The sequence below is a fragment of the Taeniopygia guttata genome, chromosome 2 (genome assembly GCF_048771995.1).
Source record: "Taeniopygia guttata chromosome 2, bTaeGut7.mat, whole genome shotgun sequence".
NCBI lineage: Eukaryota > Metazoa > Chordata > Aves > Passeriformes > Estrildidae > Taeniopygia > Taeniopygia guttata.
The window spans coordinates 69,086,349-69,114,165 of NC_133026.1; the positions used below are offsets into that span (position 1 = coordinate 69,086,349).

A 27,817-nucleotide genomic window follows, 5' to 3' on the forward strand; every position below is an offset into this window, starting at 1 on the left:
TGAGAAGAGCTCCCACATTTATCTCTGGCTAGGATGGAAGAGGCAATACGAATAGCTGGGGACAACATCCACTGACAAGCCTTAGAAAAAGCAGAGTTATACAAAAGAAAAACTTGTTCCTTCTCTTAATTTGATTGTGTTCCAGAGTTTTGCCATAATCAGTCTCTTCTAATATCAAAAGCAAACCAGATTAGAGCCTTGGATAATAACATTTTAAGCCTGTAGTTCAGATTCAGTCACTTCTCTATATCCATCATAGCAAGTCAGCAGCAACAAATTAATAAGCATTGAAAGACAGGCATACAAAACAGGTATACAAGGCCAACCAGCAGCTTTTGGCCATAGCCTCAGCTTTCAGCAGACCAGCAGTCCACTCTCAGGGCATTTGGGGTTTGTCCTGTGAGGTGCCACCATATTTCAGGTGCTGTGGTTTCTCCAGAGTGAACAGGGTCAAGATTTCTTCAGTTCTTGGTTTCTGCTCTCTGAAAAGCCGTGGCTTGAATTAAGAGGTGTCTTGCTTAGGTTTGCTGTGGATGGGAATACATTTCTGCCAGGTCTGTCTTCAGGTCCTAAGTGCAGATGAGCAGCAAATCAAACTGCATGTGAGATTTTCACTACTAGTACACTGAGAAAATTAAGCATACCTAGGTGGCATGTAGGTTTACAACAATGGGCAGAGGGGAATGTTAGGCATAACTTTCCCTCAATAAATTAAAAACACATGTATTCACCAATTATTTGCTACGTCAAGTCCAGAGCAGATGACATTTGCATGATTTGTATCTCTGTGACAGGGGAAGTATGTTTGATCTCTCTACACTCTGGCTTTATAAGGCTTCATAAAGACATTCAGATGTATAGTAGTTGTATCCTAATTTGTATATATTTTCTGTGATGATGTTTGGACTAAGCTTCTAACAGAGGGGGAAAAAAAGAAGGGGGTAATGTTCAAAGGACTAGGCCACTTTCCCCTAAACCAAAAGCAAACAAACAAAACCAGAACAAACTCTGTGGCTAGATCCTTTATTTTGTTGTTTTTAAAAGAGAGGAGAAACATTTTTTTAATCTCGATATCCAGAATATTCTTCCAGCTCAGAAATATTTATCTCCTGACATGCACTTTCTTGCAGCAGTCTCTGAATTCCTTTGAGCCATTAAAGGATTTTGTCCTCATGTCATTCCCATTAGGGGAATATTCAATTTAGAAACTTGCCTTCTGCTCAAGGTTCGCATATGAAATTCACAGTTAACATCCCTTCTCACTGTGTTTCAGGTCAGTGCCCCATCCACTGAAGAGGGAGAGATATTTAACAATTAAATAGTCCTCTAGGCTACATCCATACGAGGTAGTCCAGGAGTGCCTACCAGCCCAGGGCTCTGTGTGCCCTGACAGTTTTCACTTCTTGATGGAATGGTGTCACCCTGCCTCTCCTCACACTCCCCATCCCATAGGAACGAAAATTCTCTCCAAGGGTCAGGAAGGACACACAGTGCCCTCCCTCCCAGTCCTCAGGGCAGGTGACTGGGGACTCTGGCCACAGAGACAGCCCTGCAGCTAAGCACTGCTGAAGAGCTGGGCACGAGCTCCAAAATTATCTTGTGGTGTCTAAATACCTTGTGTAAATCTGTCCATTGCTTCAGGCAGCCAAGAAGTGGAGCAACCCGAAAGGCAGGAGGATATAAGGATGTATTTTTGCCTGTTCAAAGATGACACAGTTCTGCTTGTAGAAAGCAAGATATTTTTATATTCTCAAGCTTTTGATATTAAGAATTAGCTATCCACTTTCCAGAAAACAGGGAATTAGTCTTTCCAGACTACATGTTTAACAGAGAAGAAATGAATCTTCATGAGCTCAAGATATATTCCCTCTTCTTCTCTTAGCCCCTCACCCCCTGCCTCATATCTCTTCTATGCAGTTTTTCAAATAGTTTAATAATATTCACAGGGACATTAGATTAATTGGATTTTAATTCCAAATGACTGTGAAAGCAGAGAAGTGAGTCACCAGTCCATGCTAATGAGAAGATCTATTAAGGACCCTTCTCTGATAGACACATAGAGTAGGGTTATAAATATTTCATATTCAATTAATTGAATTTTGCCCCCTGTTATATGATGCTGCCCTGGAATGTTAATCAACTGGGACCAGAGAGCGAGGGAGAGAGGAAGAAAGAAGGAGGGAAAAAAAATCTAAAAGAAAGTCTTTAAAAAACATCAGAGCCATTCCCATCCTCAAATCCTCCCAGTTCACACAGCGCCCTGTACATCAGAGCAGAGGCTTTCATACAGACTGCATCTGGTTACACACAGTGGATAAATTAATGTTAATTAATCAGACAGTCATTTTATGGAGAACTCTGCGCAAAAGGTTATTCGAGCCCTGCTGCAAATAGATTTATAGGTATAATTGCCATGTTGAATGACCCTCTGTACATGGGCTCATTAAACTGGCCATCAGTCAAGAAGTCTAATTGAGGAAGGCCCATATCATGCCGCTGGGGACCACGTGCTGGCTGCAAACAAATCTGCTCTGCAGAAGCCAGCTCTCTGAAAGCCGCCAGTCATGCCACTTCCCATCCTCTGGGTGTTTCTGCCACTCCTGCCAGCTGAAACTCTAGGCAGGAAGGAAAGAGGAGAGCTCCCGTGCACATCATCGTGGCTTTACATCATTTGCAAAACACACCAGGGGACTGGGCGCAGCGTGGAAATGGTTTTATTGACAGCTGCGCTTTCCAAATGCCTCTCTGGCCTTGGCAGCTGGGAACAGCTCGGATGCACAGGCTTCAAAGGCGCCAGGATCAGAAGGCAAATATAAAGACACTAAAGATTCTTGCTGACATTTCATATTTCAAGAGCGTGTCTTGATGTCATTGGAGTGGGAGGAACATGGGAGAGTCAAGGCCAGGAGGCAAAATGTCCAGGACTGGCAATCAGGCAAAAAAGCAGAAAGCAGAGCAGCTCATGGCACTGCAGTCCTTCCCTCAGTGCCACCCAGGTCCTTCAGCTATGCTGTGGCGGACAGACATTCCCACAGGGGCTGTGTCCAGCCCTGTGGGTCCTGGGTTCAACATAAAGCCCTCCAAAACGGCAGACAAACCTCACCACCATCCCTGGCAGCAGATACATGAAGCCACAGGCTGGCACTGTGAAAACTTGTCTTTTCCTCTTCTTGTGGCATTAGCTGCCTGCTCACAGTCAATTGTCACAACTCTGTGCCTCCAGTCCCCACCTATGCAATTCTTTGTTTGAGGATTGCCCCTTATTTCACACACCTGAGGGGCCCTGCACCCCGATTTACACACTGAGGGCTGCAGGTGCAAGAATTCTCTCACTGTGCTATGGATCACACATGTGTTCCCAGCATGGAGACAAGGGGGAAGGTACATGGCACCCCCCACTCCCCCAAAGTGTCCTGGGCAGCCACTCACCAGACCAGCCGGGGGGGGCCTCTGGGTGTCAGAAATGGACCTTTTTTGTCTAAGCTGGTTCCCAAGACATCTCCAAGGGAAAATGAACCATCTGCTCCACACTGGAAGGTGTCATTTAAGAGTATTTGGGAAAAAAAAAAACCAAAACACATCAGAGTAACAGACAGGTAAATCAATTTGAATGTGTTCATATTATCTCTTTCAATACTCATGTCACTTGCTTCTTTTAAGGTTGCCCTTAGTAGTGTATCAGCCTGATCAGATCTAAAATGGCCACAAAACACCATCTTTCTCAAACACAAATTAAAAATTAAAGCAGAAAGACTAAAGTGCACTAATACAGAAGCCATCAAGGCAAGAATAAGTATGAACAAAGAGGAAACCCATTTGTCTCAGAGCAGTGACAACGTCACTGTCTGAAGATGTTTCTGATGAAGAGGATTCTGCATCCCTGGACAAAACAAGGGTTGCATAGCATGTCTGGGCTGTGGCAGCATTTCTCTTCATCCATGACTGGTTTGGCCTTGATGTGTTCCACGCTCTTTTTCGGTATTGGTAGGCACAGTATCTACCTCTACAGCATCTGACAGAAGGATCAGGAAAACTGACTGTGAGCATGGGATGTTCCTGGATCAGCTGTCTGCCATTGATGCCAGGGCTGCAGAGGCCAGCTGCACAGCCCCTCATCTGGGTGCACAGGGAGCCATGCTCCAGCAGCACAGCCTCCAGGCAAGCCTGAGGTCTCACTTTCAGAGCTGTTCTATGGATGGACAATAAATTGGGTCCCAAGGGCACTGTCAGGGCACTTCTCAGAACTGATGTTCCCCCCATCCTGTGTGCCCCTTCTAAAACCGTATTTGAGTCAGGAGAATGAAAAGTGTACCACAAATTCTTAAGGCATAGAAACACCATTTTTTCTATGAACAAAGCAGCATCTCCTCCTGTAATAACAGGGGTTTCCCCCACTTTACCGAAGGTCTTCCATTTCTCCCATTCTCCTGCACAGCACACCTGTGTTACCACAGACTTGAAACCCATCAGCTGCCTGGCACTTTGGGTGTCTGGGCTGCTGCCAAACCTGTCGCCTTTGCAGTGTTCCCTGCTCGGCACAGGAGGAGAATCTTTTCTCGACTGCTCGCCCACAGAGGGCACCACGTGTAAATGTATCTGAGTAAACCCGTTGCCACTTCACTCTCACCAGCACAAACCCAAACCCTTCATGCATATCATTACTGTCATCTCCGGGAAGAAAGGGAGCAGCAGGCTGATGGTGCACAAAAGAAGACGATTTTAAAGCACACACTGAGCATTTGCGCTCATGCTGAGATGTCAGGCAAGGCTTCCCATTCTGTATCGCTGTGGAATGCCTCCAGCCCCTGAGAGCTGAACTGCATCAGTTCAGTGACATCAGGAAAGAGGACGGTACCTCAAAGGATAGCTGATATTTCCATATGCAACCATGCATGTCACTTCATCTTGGGCAAGGATGGGAAGACACATATGCTCTTCCTCTGTCCACAGCAGGTCGACTATGAGGATTCTACCATTAAACATTAAAGACAAGCTTTTATTTATTCTGCAGCCTGTAGATAATTTTTCTGAAGTCCACAGTCCAGGGATAAGAAGACAAAGGGTTTAAACAGGAGTCACTAACCTCACTGATAGAAATTTTGCCCCTAAACTTCCTTGGGTGTTGAAATTTCAACTTGTATTTCTACAAGAGAACCCAGATCAGGTTTGTTGGGCCTGCTTTTACATGTGTAGAGAGGTAAGTACAGCTTTATGCAAACATCGACCAACAGAGTAAAAATCTACAGCTTTCTCACCCACCTACTTCATTTTAAGTGATACAGAAAATCCCAGCTATGCAATGTATGCACAGAAAACAGAGTAGCCAAAGAGAGAGAAAAAATATTTGCCCATCTTGTATCCCACTTCTGTTCTGCCTCTATTGCTTGGCAAGCTCCAAGTGGATATGCAGTAATGTACTTAGGACAGGGAACAGCTTACAGGACAGTAAAAATGTACATTGTGCATTCAGTTCACTGAAGAAATTGCTGAGCACTTGCTTCTTTAAATACCAGACCCATAGTTAAGTTGAAATGAAGTTTTACTCTTTATTCAGTTTTCTCTTCCAAGTATATCTCAACTTCTAGTTTAGAAAAATCAAAATATGCTGAAAAGCAGCAGCTAAAATATGCCTTCAGTTCAAGGGAGTAACGGTGGTAGTGTCTTCTTGGTACTGTCATGATTAAAATCAACCTTTGTCCATCCAGTACAATATACCTTTCTCATTTCTGTGTGATATGCCTGTATTTCTTTCTTACAAGCCATAAAGATTGCTGTTCTCTTCAGAAGCTCTCTAGATGCTCTTGAGTTTTTTGCAGCACTAAGAAGCCAGAGAGGGATTAGAAACTAATAACACATTGGTAATCACCAACATGTATAACCACCATGATGTATTTTAATCACTGAAACGCACTCTCAAATTACACTAGAATTAGAATTACCAGAATTGAAGCTCCTGACATCATCTTTTTCTGATCTAACTCTCACTTTGGCTCTTTGAATTACATACTCCTGAGCAAAGTAGATGCAATTACTAGCGCAAGTCTCCTGTAAAGTGTAGTAGCTGTTTGCAGTCTTCCTATAAAACAAAATATCATGCCCCTGAGAAGAAGAAAAGGAGAGGAAGGCTCAACACAACAGATTGATCAAGGTAACCTCAAAGCTTACAGCCTTTTTTTTCAAAGGAATTTTTTTACAGCCATTTATATCCACTCTGTGTTAGCTTTGCAGGACTGCCAAATTTGTCTAGGTATGCTGCCTAGCCCATAGTAACATAGTACAGCAAAGATTTTAGGTAATTTTCTTCTTTTCCATGCAGCTTTAAGACTAATTTAACCACCGAGTTTCCCTGCAAAGGCCATGTTTCAAAAAGCCAGTTTCAATTTTGGCTCATGTAACATATCACATTAAATCCATCTGACCAGTTCTCTTTAATTCCCAGGGCGCCTGTTTTAAGGGAGAGGTTCAGGCTGAGAAGGCAACATGACAGGAGAGTAACAGTAGAGTAAGTTTGCTCACTAGCCCAGACTAATTCATCACATTATAGGAGCTGAAACCACAATGTTGTCAATGGCATTACATATAAGCACGTTTCATTTGGGGAAACACTAGAAGAAAAACCCCACTGATGATACGTGGCCTCTCTTGAAGGTACACAGCTCAGGAAGAACTGCAGAACAGGGTTTGAGCCATGCAGGCAGATCTCAGGGCACAGAGCAGCAGGTACAGACCCACAAGCCCCTTTGAGAGCGCTTAATTTCCAAAGCAGGTGCTCAGGCCAACCTGCTGGGAACATTTGCCTTCTGCAGTATTGCCAAAGCCCAGAGTTTATGTGAAGTTTGCTGACTCTGCCAGAGCTCACACTGATTCTTTCATTTCTGGAAGGCAATTGCAGACTGGCTTCAGCCCACAGGATTCCAGGGCCAGCAGCACCCAACTCCCCATCCCTTTCTGGGGATGTGCCCTGGTTTCCTCCCACAGGATACAGGAATGGCACAATCAGACCTCAAGGGAAATATTAAATGTCCAAGATGCAATTGAGGCTTGGTGCTACAAGGATGCCACACACACCATGACAAAAAAGACCAGCCAAGTTAAGGGCAAAGCTGACACGAATACAGACAGGGGTCACCTTGTCTCTGTTTCAGCAAGAGCGGGATGGAAAGCTCAGCTGCAGTAAAATCCAGCAGACCTGAACATCTTCCCTCACAAGTGTGATTTCCCCCACCCACTCACCCATTTTTCACATTAGACATTAGTGATCAATAATGCCAGGCAGTGACACAAAGCAAATTGTTTATTCAGATCAATCTTTTAATCCCATCTTGCCCTTTAAAATAAATTAGCAAATAAACTCTCCCATGAACTATGCTCTAAATCATAATGTGGTCACGGGACAAAAAATTCCCATCAAAGAAAAATATCACTTTTTTTGGAACTTGTTGGTTGGTTTCACTGATTTTGGAACTTGTTATTGGTTTCACTGATTTGTTTCTTCTCAAAATATGAGAAATTTGGCAAAACTTTAACCTGACACAAAAATCAGAATACAGTAAACAGCAGATTTTTTCCTCAATCACACATTAGTTAAATATCAATAAAGTAATACCAATACTTTAACAAAGGAACTGCTTCTACAAAATCCTGATAAAAACATTCCTGGGAAACATTTAAAAAAATGCTTCAGTTGGTTTTGATGTGTGGTACCAGTCTATTTTACTGGGTTAAGTGGATTTAAGAAAGAAAATAGTAGAACACCCTGACACAGCATTTTGCAGCAGGTTATCTCGATGTACTACAAGCGCTTAGGAATCAAGCCTGAAAACATCCCTGTAAGTCAAGAACTTTACAAGCAGGGAAACTTGCATCAACAGTTAAGTCAGATGGCAAGATCACACAAGGACTCAGTCTCAACTCTTGTGGTGATTGCAATATCTTGTAGAGAATGATTTATTATGACAGTGATAATTACTGTTCAGGTTTCCTATTAGTGTTGCCTGCTGGAATGCAACCCCTCCTTAAGACGGGATGTTTTTGAGTAGAACAGTCTGATCCACTACAAAGCTTTTTCAGATTTAACCCATAACTGCAGGTTTTAAAACACTAACCCTGTATGGCTCCTCACTCATTTTGATACCAAAATGGAAGTGCTCATCACTAAGACTACAAAGTAAGGCTTATGTAGCAATGAGCACCAGCTGTGTCACTAGAGAAGCGCAACTCTACAGACCACAGGCTGTATGTCCCTTCTTTTACTCTAGATTTGAGTTCCTCCGTCTCCCTTTTGCTTTTTTTTTTACTTGGCTTTAAATTTTGGCTCAGCCAGTTATCAGTGCCCCGAGACACCAAATCCCATGGGACTTGTCTTGCCCTCATCACCAGCAGGTGTGACATTGAAGGACATGAAGTACCTTTGCTGCCCAGCTCAGGCTGCAGTCCCTGCTCCGGGGTTTGCCGGGGAAAGCCCCACTCCCCCATCCCCCTGCTGGGGCACAAGTCAGCACCAGCACCTTGAGCAAGCTCATGCCTGTAGTCTTCTACTTGCACCATCTCTCTCCACAACCAAGAGATGAAAAGTTTCCCCTATTAGCTGCCCACAGCTCCAGGCTATCAGGCAGCTGGTCTAACTCTTTACTAGCTGCTTTCTGTCCCTCTCTCTAATCACAAGATTATTTGTTGATTAATAGTTATGTATTTCTGTAAAAGAGAAAAAATGCCTCTCTGTGAAAAAGTTTAAATATATAAAAACACTTCATAAAAATATTTATTATAAAAATGAAATGCCCCATGAGCCTGTAAACGTTGCCTGTAAAATCTCCATTAACTGGCATAATTTGAATTACAGTCATTCAGGCTCTTCTCTGCCCTCTCCAGTAAGATTTTAAGATAGCCAACAGAAATGCCACTTGTCTTGTACTTCAATCCTCCTGCAACCCGTTTTTCCTCTTATTTTTTTGTTTACAATACAACAGCTTGATTTCCCAATGCTGGCGGTTTTTTTGAAGGCATCATTTATCTTTACTTTTGCTAGAGTTCAGCATGTCCTGATTCTGAGCCCTTCTTACAGAGTGGGTTTGAGGTCTGCTTGGTAACAGGAGCAACACCAGGATGCTTAGAATGTGCATGTGAAAATACACAGACCTGGGAACAAAAGCAAAAAGAAAATTATATTTTTGTGGGGAATAATATGAATTCTGCAACCCTAATATGCAGAATTTAGTGCTAGGGGATGAATGCAGAATGTATGAACCTGACATAGAAAGAACAAAAATATACCCTTGAATTTCACACAGTCTTGGAATATGGTGTCTGCTGGCTGGTCATCTGATGGGTGAAAATGTTGCTGTGGATGATAATGGGGCAAGGTAACCACCAGCAAACCCTATAATCCAAAGTCTGACAGCTCAGATAAACCCATATAATTCAACCCCAGACTTATTCAGCCCATCTCTCTTTTAGTGTTAGAATACACAAGGCCAAGTTGTGAAGAAATATCATTAATGGTTCCAAAAGAATTTTAAAAAGTGACAGAAAGAAATAAATTCAACCAAAGTGCTGAGATCTGAAATAAATCAAAACACTCAGCTTTTAACTGGAGAAGGTCAGGTAATGATGTTTACAGAAGGCTTGCATTTTTGAAGGTTACTGCTCAGAGATATCTGTATTTGGTATGTTTCTAAACATCTAATATTTTTATTTCAAATAATTCAGAATACACAAGTTCGAAGAGAAATAAAAAATACTTAAACCAAATAGATGAGGTTCTGGCAGCTTGGAGAAGATGATTTGGATCAGTATGGTCCAGCTGTTAAACATAGCAATGAACATTTCTGTGGTCTCATCTATGCTTCTTACCATAGATCTTAATATCCTTGTAAGGTGCTTAAGACCACTTTTCGTGGTGTGAAGTGCTCCAAAAATTCATGCCCTAGTCCAAAAGCTTGCTTACAAGTCTCTAAGTTTAAATGTTAACTATGTTCAAAGTTAACCAGGGCAAAAGTCACTAGGGCAAAATTATTAAGAAATGAAGCTAAGAAAGATCTGGAGAAATTTTTACTCCATGGTAAGTTTTCTGTGTTGAAATCAAATGTTTCAAGAAACAGGAATAAAAAGTGTTGAAATTCAGCCTCCTGCAAACAGACAGCAGCTATCTTTACTACCACTTTTGTGTCTTTTATGTTGGAGGAGGGAATTGTCTTTCTGCTGAAACAGAAGCTGTTGCTCTATATTGACAGTAAAATGAAAGAAGAGTAAAGCTATGTAGCCCTGTTTCCCTTTTCTAATTATTTTCTCAATTTTTCTCTTTCAACTTGGTTTTATTACAGCAGATTCAATGTGCTCTGCAACACCTGTGTTTTCTTATTTTTAAGGAATCTGGGGAAGTAATTCCTTTGTAAGAAGAAAAGCATACTTTCATAACAAAAAGCATACTGCTTTCAAGGAGCAATGCTTCGCCAGGAGCCCTCCATATCTCCTGCTGATCCATTACACCTCCCCTTACACGCATGCAGCGGCAGGAAGCCTGGTCTTTGCTCAGCACCTCCTTCCTACTGCCAACTCACATTATTCTTAACCTCTTCAGCCTTGGCTACTGCTAATGGTTGAGGCCCAACTGTTTTGAAAATGGAAACGGAGTATATGAAATGTCACGTAAGGACACAGAATGAGAAGAACAACCAAAGTGTTCCCTGCCTTGGCATTGTTATAATCTCATTATGTTAGAGGAGTGCTAAAGTCACCTCTTATACTTTAGCAAGCATCCTGTCTGAGCTCCTTTCAAATTTGATGAAATGCTAGCTGCTTTTCAGTGTGGTTTGGGTGATTTAACAAAAGTCTATGCCACCCTGGAGAACAAAGTCAAGGGAAGAGGACTTACTTGTAAAACTTAATGGTGGGCTCCACAGCCAGCATAACAAATGGTGCGACAGTGTAGCACACAGCCAGCTGAGTGACCGCCCAGGTAACAATGTCGTAGGCTATCTTAAGAGGCACTGACGAGAGGAAGTAACGTCTGCAGTTGTTTCTTATCTGCAAGTCAAGGGAAAAGTAAGCAGAAAATTATATTAATTCATTTCTTAGGCAAAGCCACACAGACATAAAGCAGTGCATGACTCTCTGTTTACCATCAGCATTAGTATCACCGCAAGGTTTATTCACCAGTTATAAAGCACTGGGAGCAGGAATGTATGGACTGGCATTTTCAAGATTTCATAGTCAACCAGTGGCAAACAGAGAAGTGGCCCCCAGTCTACTCTGTCATAACCATAGGTGCAGACTCTCTCATTCTGGATATCTGGCACAATATTTTTGGGGAGGGAAGCTGTTCCTCCCTCCTGGTTTTCATTTCGTACTGGTTATCAACAGTAAATATATTACTTTAAATGAACAAGTAAGTGCTTATATATACAAGTGTGTGCCATTCCCTAGAGATTTTAAGTTAGTTTCACATCTGTGAAATCCTCATAATTGAGAGGCAAAGCAACCTGCTCTAGCAATAGTGGTTAATACTGGTCACTAGTTTAATTCTCCTTTCAGATTAACCTGGTTACTTATCTGTAGTCAACTCCAAAAAACAAGAGTGGTGCTTCCCAGCCCTGCACAAGTGGCTGGTTCAGCCTGAAAGATCAGCAGTGATAAATTCAACAACAGTGAGACATGAACACTGTTCTGTGTTTGGTGACTCTACACAAAATAAGGCCCATAAACACAGAGACCATTTTACTGCATCAATTGCATCCACACAAATTGTTCAAGTTTGGGCTAATGCTCACCCAGCAGCTTCTTGTGCGAGACTGGGTCCAGAGTTAATTACGAGCCATCATACAGCAACATGACCCAGGAGAAGTCTGGAATCCAACATGACCTTGAATCCCAAGCTAATTTGACTGCATGGACATAGCTGGTGGCACCCCTAACTGTACATCCTCAAGCAACATTTCGTCTGACAGCCAGGGACAGCAGTGCATCACATGCAGAACTGGTGCTGGTTATAACTGCTGGGTGCTTTGCAATTAGCATCAACACAGAACAGAGTTTCAATGAACATCAAGCCTGCAAAGGCATGAAAGAGGGCTCACAGCAGCAACAAGCTGCTTGACCATGTGAGGGTGCAGCTGACAGCTGGATAGTGTCTAGCCTTAGAAGAGAACAATGAAAGGTACATACTGCTCTGGCTGCGAGTGTGATAAGGATTCCAGTGAGAAACGTAAAATAATATCCAGGATAGATACCATGCCACAGGGCCGACAGGATAAATGTTAAAGCCGTAGGGTACCAGGGAGCTCTGTCATAGCAGACGCTGCAAAAATGAAAACAAAACAGAAGAGGTTGAACAATGGCCACTGCACTTGAAATCCTTCTGTTTCTAAGGTCTTACTCTGTTTTCTTAGCTATCTTATCTTGGTTCAGTCACAGGCTAGGGCATGAGACACTCTCCCTTCATTTAAACGGAGGTTTATATGGAATGCGGAAGCATGCTTATAGGCAAATGAGTTCCCAAAGAGCGCCTGTACAAATATTTCTGGTGCTCAAAGCATTTAAATCAATCATGGAATAAAGGGCAGGCAAGACTTTGTTCACCTTTACATCTCTATCTGGAATCATACATTACCCTTCCAAACTCTGATGATAGATCAAGAGCAAGTTGAAAGACAAAGAGATGTGACCCCACCCTTCACTCTAGTGAAGAGAGGTATTTTTAGGCACAGTTATCTGGCAGATGCTGGGAACAACAGGGAGTGCCGCAAACTATTGCAAAACAGGGAATTCCAGCTAACTTTAGCAGCAAAAATCTTACTCCCGAGATGCAAGGATAACAGTTCAAGAAAACAACACCCAGTCTATTTGGCTATCTGAAGTTTAAATTAAATGCTGTGCTCCACAGAAAAAAAGTCAAGATAATGCATTTCTTACCAGGAACCATTCGAATAATGAAAAATAGTAGACATTGACTTTTAAGATGTAGAGATCATCATTATAGTTACAAAAACTACAATAAATCTGTGACTGCATTTCAGACACTATGTTGACTGTACACTGAGCTTTAATCACACCAGAAAGTGAAATGAGTAATGAGACACAGTCCAATCAACAAAATATGAATTTATGCTAGTATTTAAATATGTGCCTTAAAAGTCACAGGTTAAAATCAGATCATCTCAGTGCTATAAGTATCTTCCCCATATCCTAAGCAAGGACTGCCTAACAAGCACCTTAGGGTAACTCCAAATCAGACTACACTGGTGATCTGAAGATTTTGACCTTATTTCTCACTGAATTTCTGGATGCCAGTGACACAGCAAGACTCACCTCAGCATGGGAAGCATAACATAGCAAAGCAAAACAGTACAGGAAAGTTAATGGAGGGAAACAACAAAATGCTATTGCTTTCTATTATGGAAGTTTTGAACAGTTTGTTTATGACTTTGCTGCTCGTATATAAAAATAGGAGCATTTTACATTTGCAGCAATAAAACTTTACAGCACCAAATACCCTTGTATTGCACCAACTATTACAGACACAGGAAACAAAGGAAGAACAAGAGGCTTTACATTTATGAGAGCCAAAGCAGCATTTTTCCAGGCCATGGAGAGCTTTTGGATCTCACGAGCACGTAACTGTTTCATTACTCTTACCGTTTCAGCCAGGCAGCTGTCTGAATGTTCCAGTTCTCAATGTACATTTTAAAACTTGTTGCAGTCTAAGAAAGAAGTTCACATGAAATGTTAGCAATGAAGCCTGTAAAATACTACTTGAAATTTAAATTAGTAAGGAGATACATGAAAAATATTAATTCTAGCAGCTAACTTTTATGATGACTGTGCCACAATCCATCATTATACTAATATGACTTGGGAGGGACGTTAACTAGGCTGATGGCTCACTGCTAACACTTGGCACTTCCTCTAAAATCTCACTTTGTCTCATATAATTAAATACAGTGTTTGGTTACTTTTCAAATAACGGGCAATCTGAGAAGCTTTCTTGTTTTATATGCTTGGCTTTCCTTTCAGTCCATAGTTTTATTTCTGGAAGAGATATATTGCCATCCATTATGCAATCTGGACTTCCCTATGGTGGTACTAAAACAAAGTGTTATTTAAAAAAAAGACATTTATTATTATTTTTATTATTATTATTAAATTTTGGAGAAGGAAGGGGGAAGACTGAAAAACATAGGTAAAAAAATTAGGACTAAATTTAGAAGCCAATTCTCAGCCAACTGCTGAGCTTGAGAAACCAGAGTGGACTCCAGTATCCTGAGAGAACCACCCATACCTCCTCCTCTGAGCTCCCCCAGCCTTAGAGGATGCCTGGATGCCGTTGTTCAGCATTGGTTCTCCCACTGCTGATGAACTTCACCTCCCAACTCCCCCTTGGTCCCTCCCTGCTGGCAGAAACCTCCAAGGTCACCCTGGCCAAGTAGGGACACTGCAATATTTTGCCATATCAGCTGAAGGCAAGGGATGGGAAAAATGACTGAAAAAATTGATTAAGGGCAAAGGCTTCCAAGGGGAATGTGCCCTTAGAAGCATATTCCCCTTGGAATCTTTGCACTTCCACACAGAATCCTTAAACCTCTGCATTTAAAGAGTAAAAATGATTAGCAATTCCCAATGTAGCAGTGCCACATTTTAATTGCATTACCGCACCATGAGAAGCCAAGAAAAACACAGTTTCTCTTCCGACTAATATTGTCACTCTCTTTTGGCCTCCTTTAAGTTCCCCTGTTACATTACCAAGAGAGGAAGTAGTTGCTGGCTGTCAAAACAAGGACGCTGCCAAGGCTTTCAAGTCCCGCATGTGGGCTTAGCCCCTGTCATGTTTTAAGGCCCACAAAACCCCTTCCATGTGCTTATCTTTTCTACAGATCAGATAGTCACATTTAGCACCCAAGTTCCCAACTCCGAGGCAATTTTACACATGCAGGTGCTCTACCTGCTGAATATATAGACTGTACCTGTTTACACTGTACAATCACACTTCAACTGCCAGCGTTGCTATTGGCACATTAAGTGATAAATTAAGTGATGGTTCAAGGCTTAGCCAGAGCCATGGTCCCCATGGCCTCTCTTTTTCTCATTGCAAACATGAAAAAATCAGACAACATCCTATTTTATGCTCTTGGAAACAATTTCTGATCTCTGTTGCCCATGTGACCCATAAAGGAAGTAAGTTTTGAGAGGCCATCAGTTCAGTGGGTAGAAAGGAGCAAGGGCTCCCGTTTTCTCCATTTGGCTTGACTGAAGAATACTGGCTACATTTTATTCTCCTCCTTCAAACAGAAGCTGCCTCAGCCCATTAAAGTAAGAATCATCTCCTACCCCAAAACTGTACTAGATATAGATTCAAGATCTCAGAGTGCTACCTAGGGTGTTGCTGTCATCAAGAAGTGTAACGCATTTCTGAGCTGTGTATCCTGTACTCATCAAGGAGTACACTGATGAGTAATCATGGTTAAAAAAGAAAAATAGAAAGAATGTTGAAAAACAGAGAATGTAAAATGAGACTTCCAATTTTGGCATCTTCAAGGAAGAATTACAGGGGCTCTTTCATTTTTGAGAAGAGCTATTATAGCACATTCAGTTAGTCACAGATTGTTCAGCAATAAAGCAGGCAACTCATTTTTATCTGTGACTACTTCTAAAATCACAACTAGAGAATTACAGAGGGAGGCTCCTCCTCTTTCTAAAAAAGAAGCCTTTAGAAAGCAGTCGCAAGACACATAAATATTTCCACATCTCACTGACACTCACAAAATATTCTTCGGGGCAAACAAATTATATGGGCCATCTTTTGAATTAGAGACACAAACATGAATAGTTTTCAGAAGGCTAATGGATCTTAAAAGTATGCAGCAGTCACAAGGAAGGAATGAGAGATGTTTTGAGCAACAGTGTGGCTTGCTGCATGGTGTTCTAGACCAGCACCCACCTAAGCTCTGTGTGCCCCTGTCAGCTCCCACTCAGGTTGCTTGGTTTGTACCTCTTATGTCTCCTACCCTTGCTTTTCTCCACATACCAGAGGCAGTTCAGCCCTTGCACGTGTCTGTGCCACTTGTGACAGCCTCTTTCACTACCACCACTCATCTCAACTGGGCTGCAGAAGTGAAAGAGTGTTAAAAGAAAATAAACAGAACACACCACACATGGTGAAGAATCATAGCTGTGAACAATTTACTGACCCACTGAGTTCAGTCACAATCTACAGTAATTGACTGCTCATTTATTAAATATCTGATATCATTATTTTTTAGCCCTCATGAAACTATGTAGAAATACCACCTGAATACAGAATGTGAGGAAGCCTGTGAGACAGATGCATTCTATCTGTTCAACAGATAAAATGCAAAACCTCTTCATGCTAAAGAGGAGCAGTCTAGTAGCATAGGTTTACTTTCCTTTCAGTAAAGCCTTTACCCATTACCATGCTCAGTTCTGTATGATTATGCCAATGCAGCCACTCCTTTATCTCACCTCAATGTTCCAGATATTCAAATTGGACAACAGGTCCCAGTGGAAAGTGCCTCTCTCATCAACTCCACTGAATCCATAACCAGCTGCATTGTTGACTGCATCTGCTGCAATGTCAAAGCAAAACAGGTCAAAATCAGACTGCTGGAAGAGACCTGTTTTCTTACAAGTCAGTATGGCACTAAACAAACATTCAAGCCAGCTTTGTAGGATTTAGCAACCTCTCTTTCTAGGAGAAGCTTCTTCTTTGCAAAAGGGCATTACTATAAGGCTACACAAGAGTCATTTCCTCAAGAGGAAAGACTACCTACTCCTTGTGCAGAAGAAATAAAATAATAAAATAACAACGATAAATCACTTTTCTTGTTATTTGGCCTTTATTATTCATCTGAGACAGATATTACCATAAAATGAATGAGAAGTTTTCTCAAAAGGGCACCTGGATGTCACAGCATTTTCCAGAATTAAAAAAAAATTAATATCGCAAACACATGCTTATTATTTCTATTAAGAGTTCCAATATGGCTATGTTAATTAAGACTGTCATTCAGAATTCTGCAGACAAAGCCTTTTGCTAATCCTGTTGCTGAGTGCCTCACTAAAGTGCCTCAACATCTCTATGAACCAAATACTGAGTAACTTCAGTTAGACATGTAGCTACCTTAAGGCAAGTAAAAGCTTGGATAACAGTAGACATTACACACTGATGCACCCTTGTCAATCACCTCAGAGTGTCTGGGAGTCACCTCATCACTGGGTCTCAAGATTCTGATTTCAATGTGCCCCTGCTAGAAACACCTACTTGGAGGACTATGGAAACAGAAGGGAGAATTCATTATTGTCTCTGGATCCCTAGTTGCAGCCAACACTGAGGATCATTGGAAGAAAAAGGGAAGTGCAAATACAGGTTAGGCTTTTCCTTCCAGATCATTTACAAAATACAAGTCTGGTTATTCTTTTAAAAGGTCAGCATTTCTTCCCCAAGAATGAAAACTGATTTTACTTTGTAAATTATGTGAGTACAGCCACAAGCTCATGGAGAAGCCCTGGTGCACAAAACTAGGGAGGGAACCTAATTATAAGCAACAAGACTGACAATAAATAAATAAACAAGCAACCTTCTCTAACCTGAAACTTTCTGTTTTGTTTTCCACTTTCCTAAATGAGATAGGTTTTACTGATGGAAAGAAAGCTCCCCATGTTTTTCATCTTCTCCCTGCTTAAAAACTCTCCAACAATAAACAATAACCATGCCTGAAGCTGGCCCACAGGATCTTGCCCAATCTCAGAGACTGGAGCTGCACATAGCCACCCTCTCAGAGCAGTGGACTCCTGGATTTACTCCTCCTTGCCCCAAGTGTAGCAAGGACCAAATAATTAGTGTTTCTTCACCAACACCAAGAAACTAGGAATCATGGAATGAGCAATAATTATATAGCATCCCTCTTGGCCTTTTGCTTCCTAGGCTGCTGTCTGCAGAGCAAGGTGTGAAGCACAGAAAACTCACAACTGTGCAGCCTCAAGCTGCTCACAAAACCTGAATCCCCACAAGCTCCACAGAGCTTCATTTCCCCACAGGCTTGAAAGCTTGGGCTGTATATTGGCTTTCTCAGCTCCTTGGATGGAGGCACTCAGACCCAAAGTGGTTTCAGTGACAGCTCGGAGTTAGGTTTGCAGCTGGGTTCCCAGAACTACCCCAATGCAGTGAGAAACTGAATTTTCTTTCCATGGATCAGGGCAGTGCAGCTCTCACACAGTAGCGTGCCTGTCCTCTCCTGAGGACAGGAAGCATCTATCTCCCATTTCAGCAGGGCTTTTGTAATGCCCTGGGCCATGCCACTAGGAGCAAAACTGGAAAAGGATAAAAAAAAAGGATAAAGTGCCTGCTGTTCTCCTGCCTGGATTTGGGATGTGAATAGATGAGGCCTCACCCTCCACTATGAAATGCATGCTTTTCTGCAAACTGCCTCATTTGTAAGACATTTCTAGAGCCTCTGCAGCTTGGTCTTGTCACAAATGCAAGTTCAGTTTATCTCTTTAATAATGGCCTTCCAGTTAACTATAATGCCAGAAAAAATGGAGGCAACAATTTAACATTGGATCCCACAAAAGTAAGTTTGTGAGCAAGCCATTCTTTATCTCAAAGCCTTTCCCATCCCACACATGCCAATCCTGGCTGCCTTCCCTGAATCTGACAGTTTTATTCCCAGCAGTTTAATCACAGCTTTGCAATGAATCTCCCTGGCTATTTCCATCCCGTTGCAGTGACACCCTGCTCCACTTCAAGTTGTATGCATTCCTTGCTAGACTTCCAGGATCTCCCCTGTTACAAGACACAATGTCTTGTAACACCAGTAAAAAAATCTAGGATATTTTCAGCCTGGCCTAAAGGATTTGACTCCTCACACATAGATGGTGAAGTATGACTTGTAAAAGAATAAGGTAAAATGCAAAAATATTATCTTGACCACCAGTTTGACTGGCTTCTAAAAAAATTTTCTTCCCCCTTCAGTGAGCCCTCTTACTTCTACTCGTCCTTTTCCTTGCAGACATTTTGATCCTTCCCAACACTTCCTTTGTTCCCCACAGTTCTACAATCTTTTCTCTGGACTGCTTAAAGCCAAGGTGTATACAGGACCCCACAGCACTTTAGAGGCAAGTTTTAGCACCAGCCCTCCAACAAGCACAGGGTCCACTGCCTAAAGGAATACATCTCCCATGTGAACTTGAACTACAGGTCTAGGGACAATTTTATTCCCCCTCTCCCACCATCCCAGATTTCAGACCTCCTCACCCATTTAGGAACTTATTTGCTACACATAAAAGTACATCATGTAGCCAGACTTACCCAATGTCCATGCAAAATAATACTTTGGTTTTGCTGCTTGTGTTACAACATACAGGTAACCAAGTCTTGACAAGAAGGGAGTTTTATCAAGAAATTCATTATCAATAATATATGCCATTGGAAAGTTCTTGGTAAGTGTCAAGAATAAAATGAGAGATACTAGTGTGATACACAGCTTGTACATCACTGCTCCCTAAAAAGCACAAACAATGAAACATTCATTAGAAACACTTGCTTAAGGAGAAGAACATACAAAAATGACATACAAAAACTATGGACTTCAAGAACCATTAAAGTTACCAGTGACAAAGTTGATACTAATTAATTTAGAAGAGGTAACCAATAAAAGGCCACAGTCACAGCTATAGTTTAATTTGGTTTACTGAACTACCTATAGATAGGTAGGACAATCACAAGTCAAATTAATGATGAACTTCATGACAAACTCCACATCAGTGTGCAGAGATTCTAAAGTGGGAAAGGAAACATATCAAGCCCTACAGTGGAAAGCAGAAATTTTCTCTAAATGTACTCTCTTCTCCTGGAACTAAAGACTGGTTTCCTTCTGGAAGCCAAAAGCACTGGTATTCTGTGCAACAGTAGGTCTTACTACCCAGCTGCCACCCAGAAGTCTTGCTGAAAATCAGTTGTCCAAAAAGCATTGTGTTGTTAGAGCACACTTGTACCCACAACACAGGGTATGTGCTCTGCCACACATTTTGTATTCCATTTCCCTAGCTTCCTACACACCATTATTGACAATCATTGCAGTAGTTCAAAGCTTGTTTACAAATACCCACCATGGGTAGACTCTTCTTGATCCATTTGTAATTAAAAAGTAATCTGGCACTTGGATACCATGTGAAAATTGACTCATGTTCTCAAAAGGCTAATAAAAATACAATTTACTATTAAAACAACCATGTATTTTTTATGCTTTTGATTTTTGATCTATTTTTATAGATTATCCAAATTCTGGAATAAAGTAATGTGATTTTTTTTTTTTTTTTAGTGCAGATTTTAATATCCTCTTCTGACTTGCATCCTCTACAATATAGGCCTTATTCTGACCTCAGTCAGACTAATGTAAATCAGAACTAACACTACTAGGGTCAGTAGAAAGACAACTGTATGCAATAGGAATCATTACACAAAAGCACATGCTCAGCTTCAGAGGAGATATTCTGTGCACAGTCACAAAACTACACTTACAGCGTCACCTTAATAGAGAGAAATCTGAACCTCATGCTACACTGTCCTGCTTTACAAAAAGCAGGATATTTTCTATTTTCTAAGAATGTTTTAAGTAATATTAAAAAGATACAAAACCAGATTAGTGTTAAAACTATGTGAAAAAATTACCTCTTGAGTCATCTTGAAGTGTATAAAGTGTACTCTTGCAAACAATCTGGAAGGCTACGGTTTCTGATTAGTAGTGATTAATGTACTTCTAATATCTCCCGCACTTATGGGGGAAGATTTGACTTTTTTGGGTTTTTATGACATTTCCTCTTCTGCCTAGAGCTGAACTGCAACTTGTCATTGTCAGAACCTGCAGCCCATTCCCACCACTGCACAAAGGACAACCATTAACAAGTGACCCTTTTTGCATGCCAAAACTGTTTGGCAAATTCGCCAGCCCCTTCACCCTGACCTTGTGATAAAAACAGCAGCCACTGACAGAAAAAACTCACTATACCCTTTACTGGCAAGATAACCCAAAATTGGTTTTGCTTCTTAGCTTTTAACTATGAAAATCATGTACAAAGCTGTACTTTCCTGCCCCCTACAACCAGTCTTTGTAATTTTAAAACTTACAGTTGGAGAAGGATCAGGAAGTCTGTCATAACCCTTCTGCTTCCAGTTCACTTCTAACAGTTTCATGTGCACATGCCTCCCTTCAATGAAGGCGATATAATCCTTGTAATTGCTGCAAGGCCCTGCTATGATGCTCATAAAATTGAGAAGATAACTTAAATACTCCAGTAAAGAAGGTCTTGACCTGTGAAAAATCAGCCACACACAACAGAACAAACAGAAAAAACCAAAACAACGTAAAGCACATTAAAGGCTTTCACCAATGTCTGCCAAAGTTCTCACCTCTCTCCTAGCCCTGTCCTTCCAGCTGAAAACTCTCTAGATCTGTTCTGGGGGAGATGAAACACAGCCTGTCATATTCTAGTGATGTCTGGTAGATGGCAGTCAGAGCAAAGGTAACATGGAAGTGTTTAAACTACAGGTGAACTAGTGCAAATGATTTGAAAAGTTGCAATCTCAGAAACTTTTTCGCTAAAAACAGTAATAAACGTGTCCATTTTGGACAATCATCAGTACCGGGAGTGAGAAGCTGGTATTTGGTTTTGTGCATCTGCCCAGGATGTCAGGGCAAACCACAGGGCAGGGAGTCTCCAGAACCAGGACTCTTAGTCCTGGGAGGAGCTCTCACCCACCCTTCAGTTCAGCCTTCTGAAAAATAGGAAGTGTCATGTGAGACATACAGGAAGAGAATGAATAAGCACTCTCTCCTACTGTTCAAATAAAGGAAGTAATTGCCTGTATTTCATCATGAACAGGAAAAGGAACTAAGGGGAAAAAAAACACATTAATTGAAAGACTGATGAAGATGAAAGTCAAAGAAGGTCTGTCATACTACTTTTTCTCCATTTTGCAAGTGCATATTCCACCAGTTCCTTCTGGGGCTGTACATTTGATGTAAATTTAAGAAGAACCACTGCCTTTGCTACAGATCATTACGATGGAAAAAGAAAGCTGCAAAGGCCTCTCAGCAGCAGTGTAATTTGTAAATTGTTAGGCTTGGAGTTTTTATGTGGCAGAAAATGCCAACATCCAAACTGTGCACTGTGTTCTGCACTGCATTAGAGTGAGTGCTCTCCACAAGTGTCCTAATTGTTACCATTCAAGTAAACACGGAGCCCTCAGATGGGAACACAAACTCGGGCACAGTGCTTGAGGGCTCTCCTGCCCAAGACACAGATGGACACACATAACCAAAACACACTTAAAATTCTTTAAGACTAAAACAAATTTGTAGCAGAAAAACTAAGCAACAGTTAAACATTTTCTGTTGCCTGCTTCTATTCTGAAGTGGAATTAGTCTGAATAAACAGTTAGATTAGCAAGGATTTTCTGCATTCACCCTACTGGTTATTGTAGATATTAGTTCCTAAATGGTATATTCTCTAGTGAAAGCATTTCACAGAAAGATGAAGCAAACAATTTGGGATAAGAGTCATCTTTCTGTCCTGCAAAAACAGGTCCATGATGTGGGCTTCCTAGCTCTACAGTAAGATTAAAAATAAAGTCATTAGTTTCAACTTGGGTTCTGCACATGGTTGGGTGGGGAGACATGAGCAATGCACAAAGGAATGTACAGAGGATGAGTGAGAAACAAAAACAGACCAAGAACAGGAGGGAAGACAAAAGACTGTATTACCAAAGGGGATTTAAAACTCTTCAGTTATGACTTGTCTGCCACTGACACTTAAGCTATTGGCATCTTCTTTTCTATTATGAACTCATCTACTGTATAAGGAAAAAAAAACAAAAAAACAAGCCTGTTTAGTGAGAATTTGACTAGAATTAAGGGCCAAGTGAAATTAAAAATTATGCTGTGAGCTTTAAAAATAGATACTATGGGGTCACAGCTACCTACAAGATTTTTGCTTTTCAAAAAATGACTCTCTTACTTTCTGAAGTTCATAGGCAGATTTTTTGATGGCTGAATCTTCTGCCTTGGAAATTAAGGACATAATTTCCTTGGTCATAACAAACATATCATTATGAAAAGTAGTTATGTTTTTAAGAGTAATTCTGTAACACTAATTCTTCATTAAAAAACAAATTTTAAAAAACCTCTAAAAAACAACAACAACAAAACACACATGTTGCACTTGCATTGAGAGATAACCTGGGAAAAAAAGGGTGCTCTAAGAGGTCCTCTCTGCATATGAAAAATGAGGAGTTGCATCATGCAGAGACCTAGGAGTATTAACAATATGGAGGGAGACAAAAAAAAAAAAAAAAAATATCCAGTGTGCAAAAATTATGGGAAGGAAAAGCGGCACTTGAACTGTCAGACTCAAACCAAAATGTCATTTTACTATGTAGTAGATTGTTGACAGGGGAGGAGTAATTTCTTGGAAAAATAGCACATCACAGATCAGATGAAGATAACAACCAACAAGCCTGTATAGTATAGTCTTAGCCTGAATTTAAAAGAGTTAATACAGCAAAGACTTGTTCTGTTGCATTGGAGTATATATTCAAGTCAATGAGACATTGCTAAGTACTTCAGTGCTTTGCTGACCAGCGCAGGTGATAAAAGGAGAAGTCCTGAACTGAAGAAAAAAGGAATAAAAGGGAGAAGGTATGTTTGTGTAAGGAGGGTGATGACAGCAGCATTACAAAAACAAAACTTCTCAAGCAAGTAGAAAAGGCATGTAGGACTTTTGGCATCTCATGGACTGGAAAGTAGCAGGAAACCTTTCCATGGCTGGGCCACTATGCTGTCCCTGACATTGTAATGAAAAACAAAACCCAAAACAAAACAAAAGAACAAATAACAAACAACCTAAACAGTCAACTTCTTCGGAAGAAATTAGACACAAATAACTCATATAATTACATCCTTACTTTACAGCAAGCCGATTTTGCTCAGCAGTGAGTTCCTCAGCTTGTCGTCCTATTCCTGTAAAGAAAAGACATATTAGATCTTTCCAAAAGACAAACAGTAAAAGCTATTCCCAAAGCTTTATGCTTGCACCCCACAAATAAATTTCAAAAGCCATAATTTCAAAATTTCTCTGTCACAGGTGGTTTTTAAACATCTTAATCCCTAACTTTTATGTCAAGTTCTACTCTACCTCTTTACCCAGTTCCTTACCTCATTCCCCCCTTCTCACCCTGGCTACACTGTCAGGAAGAGCAGCCATAGATAGCATTCCCACACACACAATGGAAGTGGCAATGCCACCAACTGGCTTCGACCCCCAACAACCTCTACAAATTGTCCTGGGCTGGAAAAACCTCTGTTGCCAGAAGCTGCTGGCTCATTTAAACACAGGCTTCCCACTGGCTCCTTGGTGAGAAATGGAGCATTTCACAGCAGGAGGAGTGGGCAGGGGAAGGGAAACAGGCACTCAGGGAACAGAAGCTCCACTGGTGTGAACGAGCAGCCCAGCTGCCTGCTGCTGGAGCAAGCCTAAACATCCACATCAGTAATAATCTGGAATTGTACAAGGTCCAGACTGGGAGGGTGACCTCCTGTTGAGTGCACAAGACCTTTGGGGCCAGAGGTAGCACATAAACTCAATGTCCCAGGAAAACGATGGAAAAATCTTGTGTCATGGCCAGTGGTAAAGAGATACCGCTTATAGCACATACCTCAAAACCCTCACCCTAGAACTTTAGCTGCACATACTGCAGGGAATCCCACTGGCTTCAGCAGAACTACACTGGATGAGTCACAGGACTTGATGTGGAGTATGTGCACAGCTCCATGTGCACAGCCCCAGAAGATCAGGGGCTTGGCACCAATTGTCACTACTGTTCTAAACATATTGGCCATAATTACCAATACAGACACAAGACCCACATCCTAAAACGACTGCTGATAAGCTGCTCATTTACATTCTCACTCCACTCTTTCAGTTGGTAAATACTGGGAGGGCCTGAATTTCAGAGAAACAATTAGCACTTAATTACTTAAAGAACTGGGTATTTTGTTTGTCTGTTTCCATTTACTGACAGCTGTGTTAAAATTTTTACAAATACAAATTTGCCACTGATGCTTGAACTGCAAGCTGCCTTCATTTGATCAACTGCTCCATATATGGGTGTTGGCAATGTAATGAGCCTTTTCCACCACCATTAATCTGTAGGATTTCTTGTCTGTTTAGAATGCTTCTACCTCTGCTGTTGTCTTTTTCCTTTCTGTCTGGTCGTTTACCTTCAATATCCTAGGTGTGTGCCTTGGCTGCTGTGGAATTGCAGCAATTCCTGAGCTGACTCAACTTACAGAAGCAGATAAACCTCGGCAACATGAATGCCAACATGGTCAATTAGCCAATCTTCCAGCTGTATCTATTATACCCAGATAAAAGCATTAGACTCACTTGTGCAAACCTGGCTTGCAAACAATGCCAGGCCCCCGTGTGCCATCACCTAAATCTTTGCTCACAACTCTATAGCAAGGCACTTATTCAGTCACCCACAGCTTGTAAGGCAGTGGGCCTCAGACCATCAGAAATTCACATGGCAACATCAGTAGGCACAAGCAATAATGCTACTGATGACAAGTGACATTTTTAGCCCTTGCACTGTACTAGACACAGGCGTTTTACAGGGAAATAATAGCGCTCTTTGTCACAGCACAGCACAAGACTGAAGACAATGTTATTTTGCTTGCAACTGTGCTTCTCTCTGCACTAGGGAAAAGCTACTGAATTCTATCTCTCACAATTCATGGAGTACATTACCACCACATATATCAGGGCTAGCATATTTTTGCTAAATTAACATGAATGGCTGAACATATGTATCAACAGCTCTTAACTTCTGAGAATCTGTAACAGCTTCAGAGAACTTAATGGAGATGCACTGCAGCATCTAAACAGGAGATACTGGTACTAGCTAAAATCCAAATTGGGGCCCAAGGAAGTAGAATACCCAAAGGGGAAAACAGTTGTCTCTGATATTGAAAAGACAGTTTGAGCCTAAAAACTGATCAAAAGTTTGTTTCCCATTTTCCTCCATAAAGTGTTTTTCCTCTTCATTTGATACAACTCACTGAACTACATTCATTCACTCCATAATTCAACCATAGAAATCACTGGTATATACAGGCTGTCTTCAGAACATGGGAAGAGATTCCTTTTCTTACCATCATGTAGCTGGCATGCAAGTGTTGTGATCTTCTGTGTAATTATCATCAGCGGACTATAACAAAGACAGAAACAACAGTTACATGTCTTGTGATACAAATTATTCCCAACTTTCTCACTGAATGTCTTTATGCCTTTAAAAGGCATAACTGTATTAGCAACAAGTGGAAAGCATCCAATTAAAGCTGAAGCAAGCACTCAGGCATAAGACAATTGCCTGGGTTCAAAACAACCCCACAGTAACTTGCACTGGAATTTTTAATTGCTAAGTGCACACAAAGCCTTATTTTATATCTCCTTATCGTGCAACACTGCAAATTGTAGTTCAGAAGAAATCACACCACCAGGAAATACCAGCTTCTGCAGCCCACTGAGCTTCTTTTCAGGCAAAGAGCAAATTGAAGCCCCATACAACGAAACACTAGAATACAGCAGTGCTGCTGTAACCCAACTCTGGCTGTTCTTACTGTTTGTTACTCTTTTATTGTCTGTCTCTTCAGTGCCCTAAAAAATGTTGACTCTGCAGATACAGATGCTTATTTCCCCACATGAATACCTCTATCAATTAGGACTGTGTGCAAATACCAGAATAGCTGTCAGCACAGCAGTTTCCAACTTGCTTATTGGCCACACATCTGCGTTGTGAACAGCCCGTACAAGATACGCCATCCAGCTGGGAGTGTATGGGCATGTGGGATCTGGAGCCTCTGGAAAAAGGAGCTGGCTGTACCCAAGGCAAGCTTGCAGAAGCCCAGCAGCTTTGGTGCCAACTAAACACTCCGCACAGAAATAGCCACTGCTCCCAGTGGGGCCACTCATACTTCCCATATCCAGCTTTACAGAGCTTCTTGGCACTGAAGGCAAATGTGAGCTGCTGCAGCTAAGGAATGGGGAAAAAGACTAAACTCAGCTTGGTGGCATCAGGAGCTGCTTCCCACAAGGATAAAGGACACAGCCAAGAGCATTTAGAGGATGGTAAGAGGAAAGATGGGAGGAAAACCACGGGGATAATTGACCATTTCCTCAATCAGTTCAGGGTGGCACCCCAGGCATGAAGCCTGGTGCTGAACATCTGGAAGGACCCATGGCAGGCAAACCAAGGGATGAGCAACCCATCACACTGCTTCTCCCAATCTCTCTGCCACTGGGGACAGCAGCACAGGGTGCCCAGATCACTCACAACCACAATAGCTGCAAGATGGGAATGCCTGATGAGGATACACCACATTTTAAAAGCATTAGTTGTGATGACTGTATGTAAAACCAGTCCCTCAAGAGATCTGCCTTCACTGAGGATTAATACAATGGGTTGTCTCCATTGGAGAATAAATTGACATCATTAATCAGATGGAGGTTTCTGTTTGAACACAAATGATGTCTTCAACCTGGAAATGAAAACTTGATTTTGTACACATTTATTTAACTATTTACACTGTTTGACTAGTATATGGAACTTTTTTAAGAGACATACATGATTGCTCCAAACATTACAGCTCTTCATTTTAACTACTGAAATATATTTTCTGGAACATAATTAAAGAAAAAAGTTGAGGTTTTTTTTTTTTTTTTAGTTCAAGAACTGTGTTTTTTGTCACAG

General features: G+C 41.4%; 1 protein-coding gene across 1 annotated transcript in view; it reads right to left on the minus strand.

The window, feature by feature from the left end:
- Window positions 1-7,276: 7,276 nt before the first annotated feature.
- The window catches only part of MBOAT1 (membrane bound glycerophospholipid O-acyltransferase 1), a 55,947-nt gene continuing 35,406 nt past the window's right edge, over window positions 7,277-27,817 (minus strand). Inside the window, exons 5-13 of the mRNA XM_030265564.4 lie at window positions 26,220-26,275; window positions 23,972-24,026; window positions 21,137-21,320; window positions 19,319-19,511; window positions 16,474-16,577; window positions 13,633-13,697; window positions 12,163-12,295; window positions 10,874-11,025; window positions 7,277-9,138 (exon numbers count right to left, since the gene is read on the minus strand). Of these exons, the coding sequence (XP_030121424.4) occupies window positions 9,006-9,138; window positions 10,874-11,025; window positions 12,163-12,295; window positions 13,633-13,697; window positions 16,474-16,577; window positions 19,319-19,511; window positions 21,137-21,320; window positions 23,972-24,026; window positions 26,220-26,275 (1,075 nt within the window). The 3' untranslated portion in view covers window positions 7,277-9,005. The remainder of the gene's footprint in view (window positions 9,139-10,873; window positions 11,026-12,162; window positions 12,296-13,632; window positions 13,698-16,473; window positions 16,578-19,318; window positions 19,512-21,136; window positions 21,321-23,971; window positions 24,027-26,219; window positions 26,276-27,817) is intronic.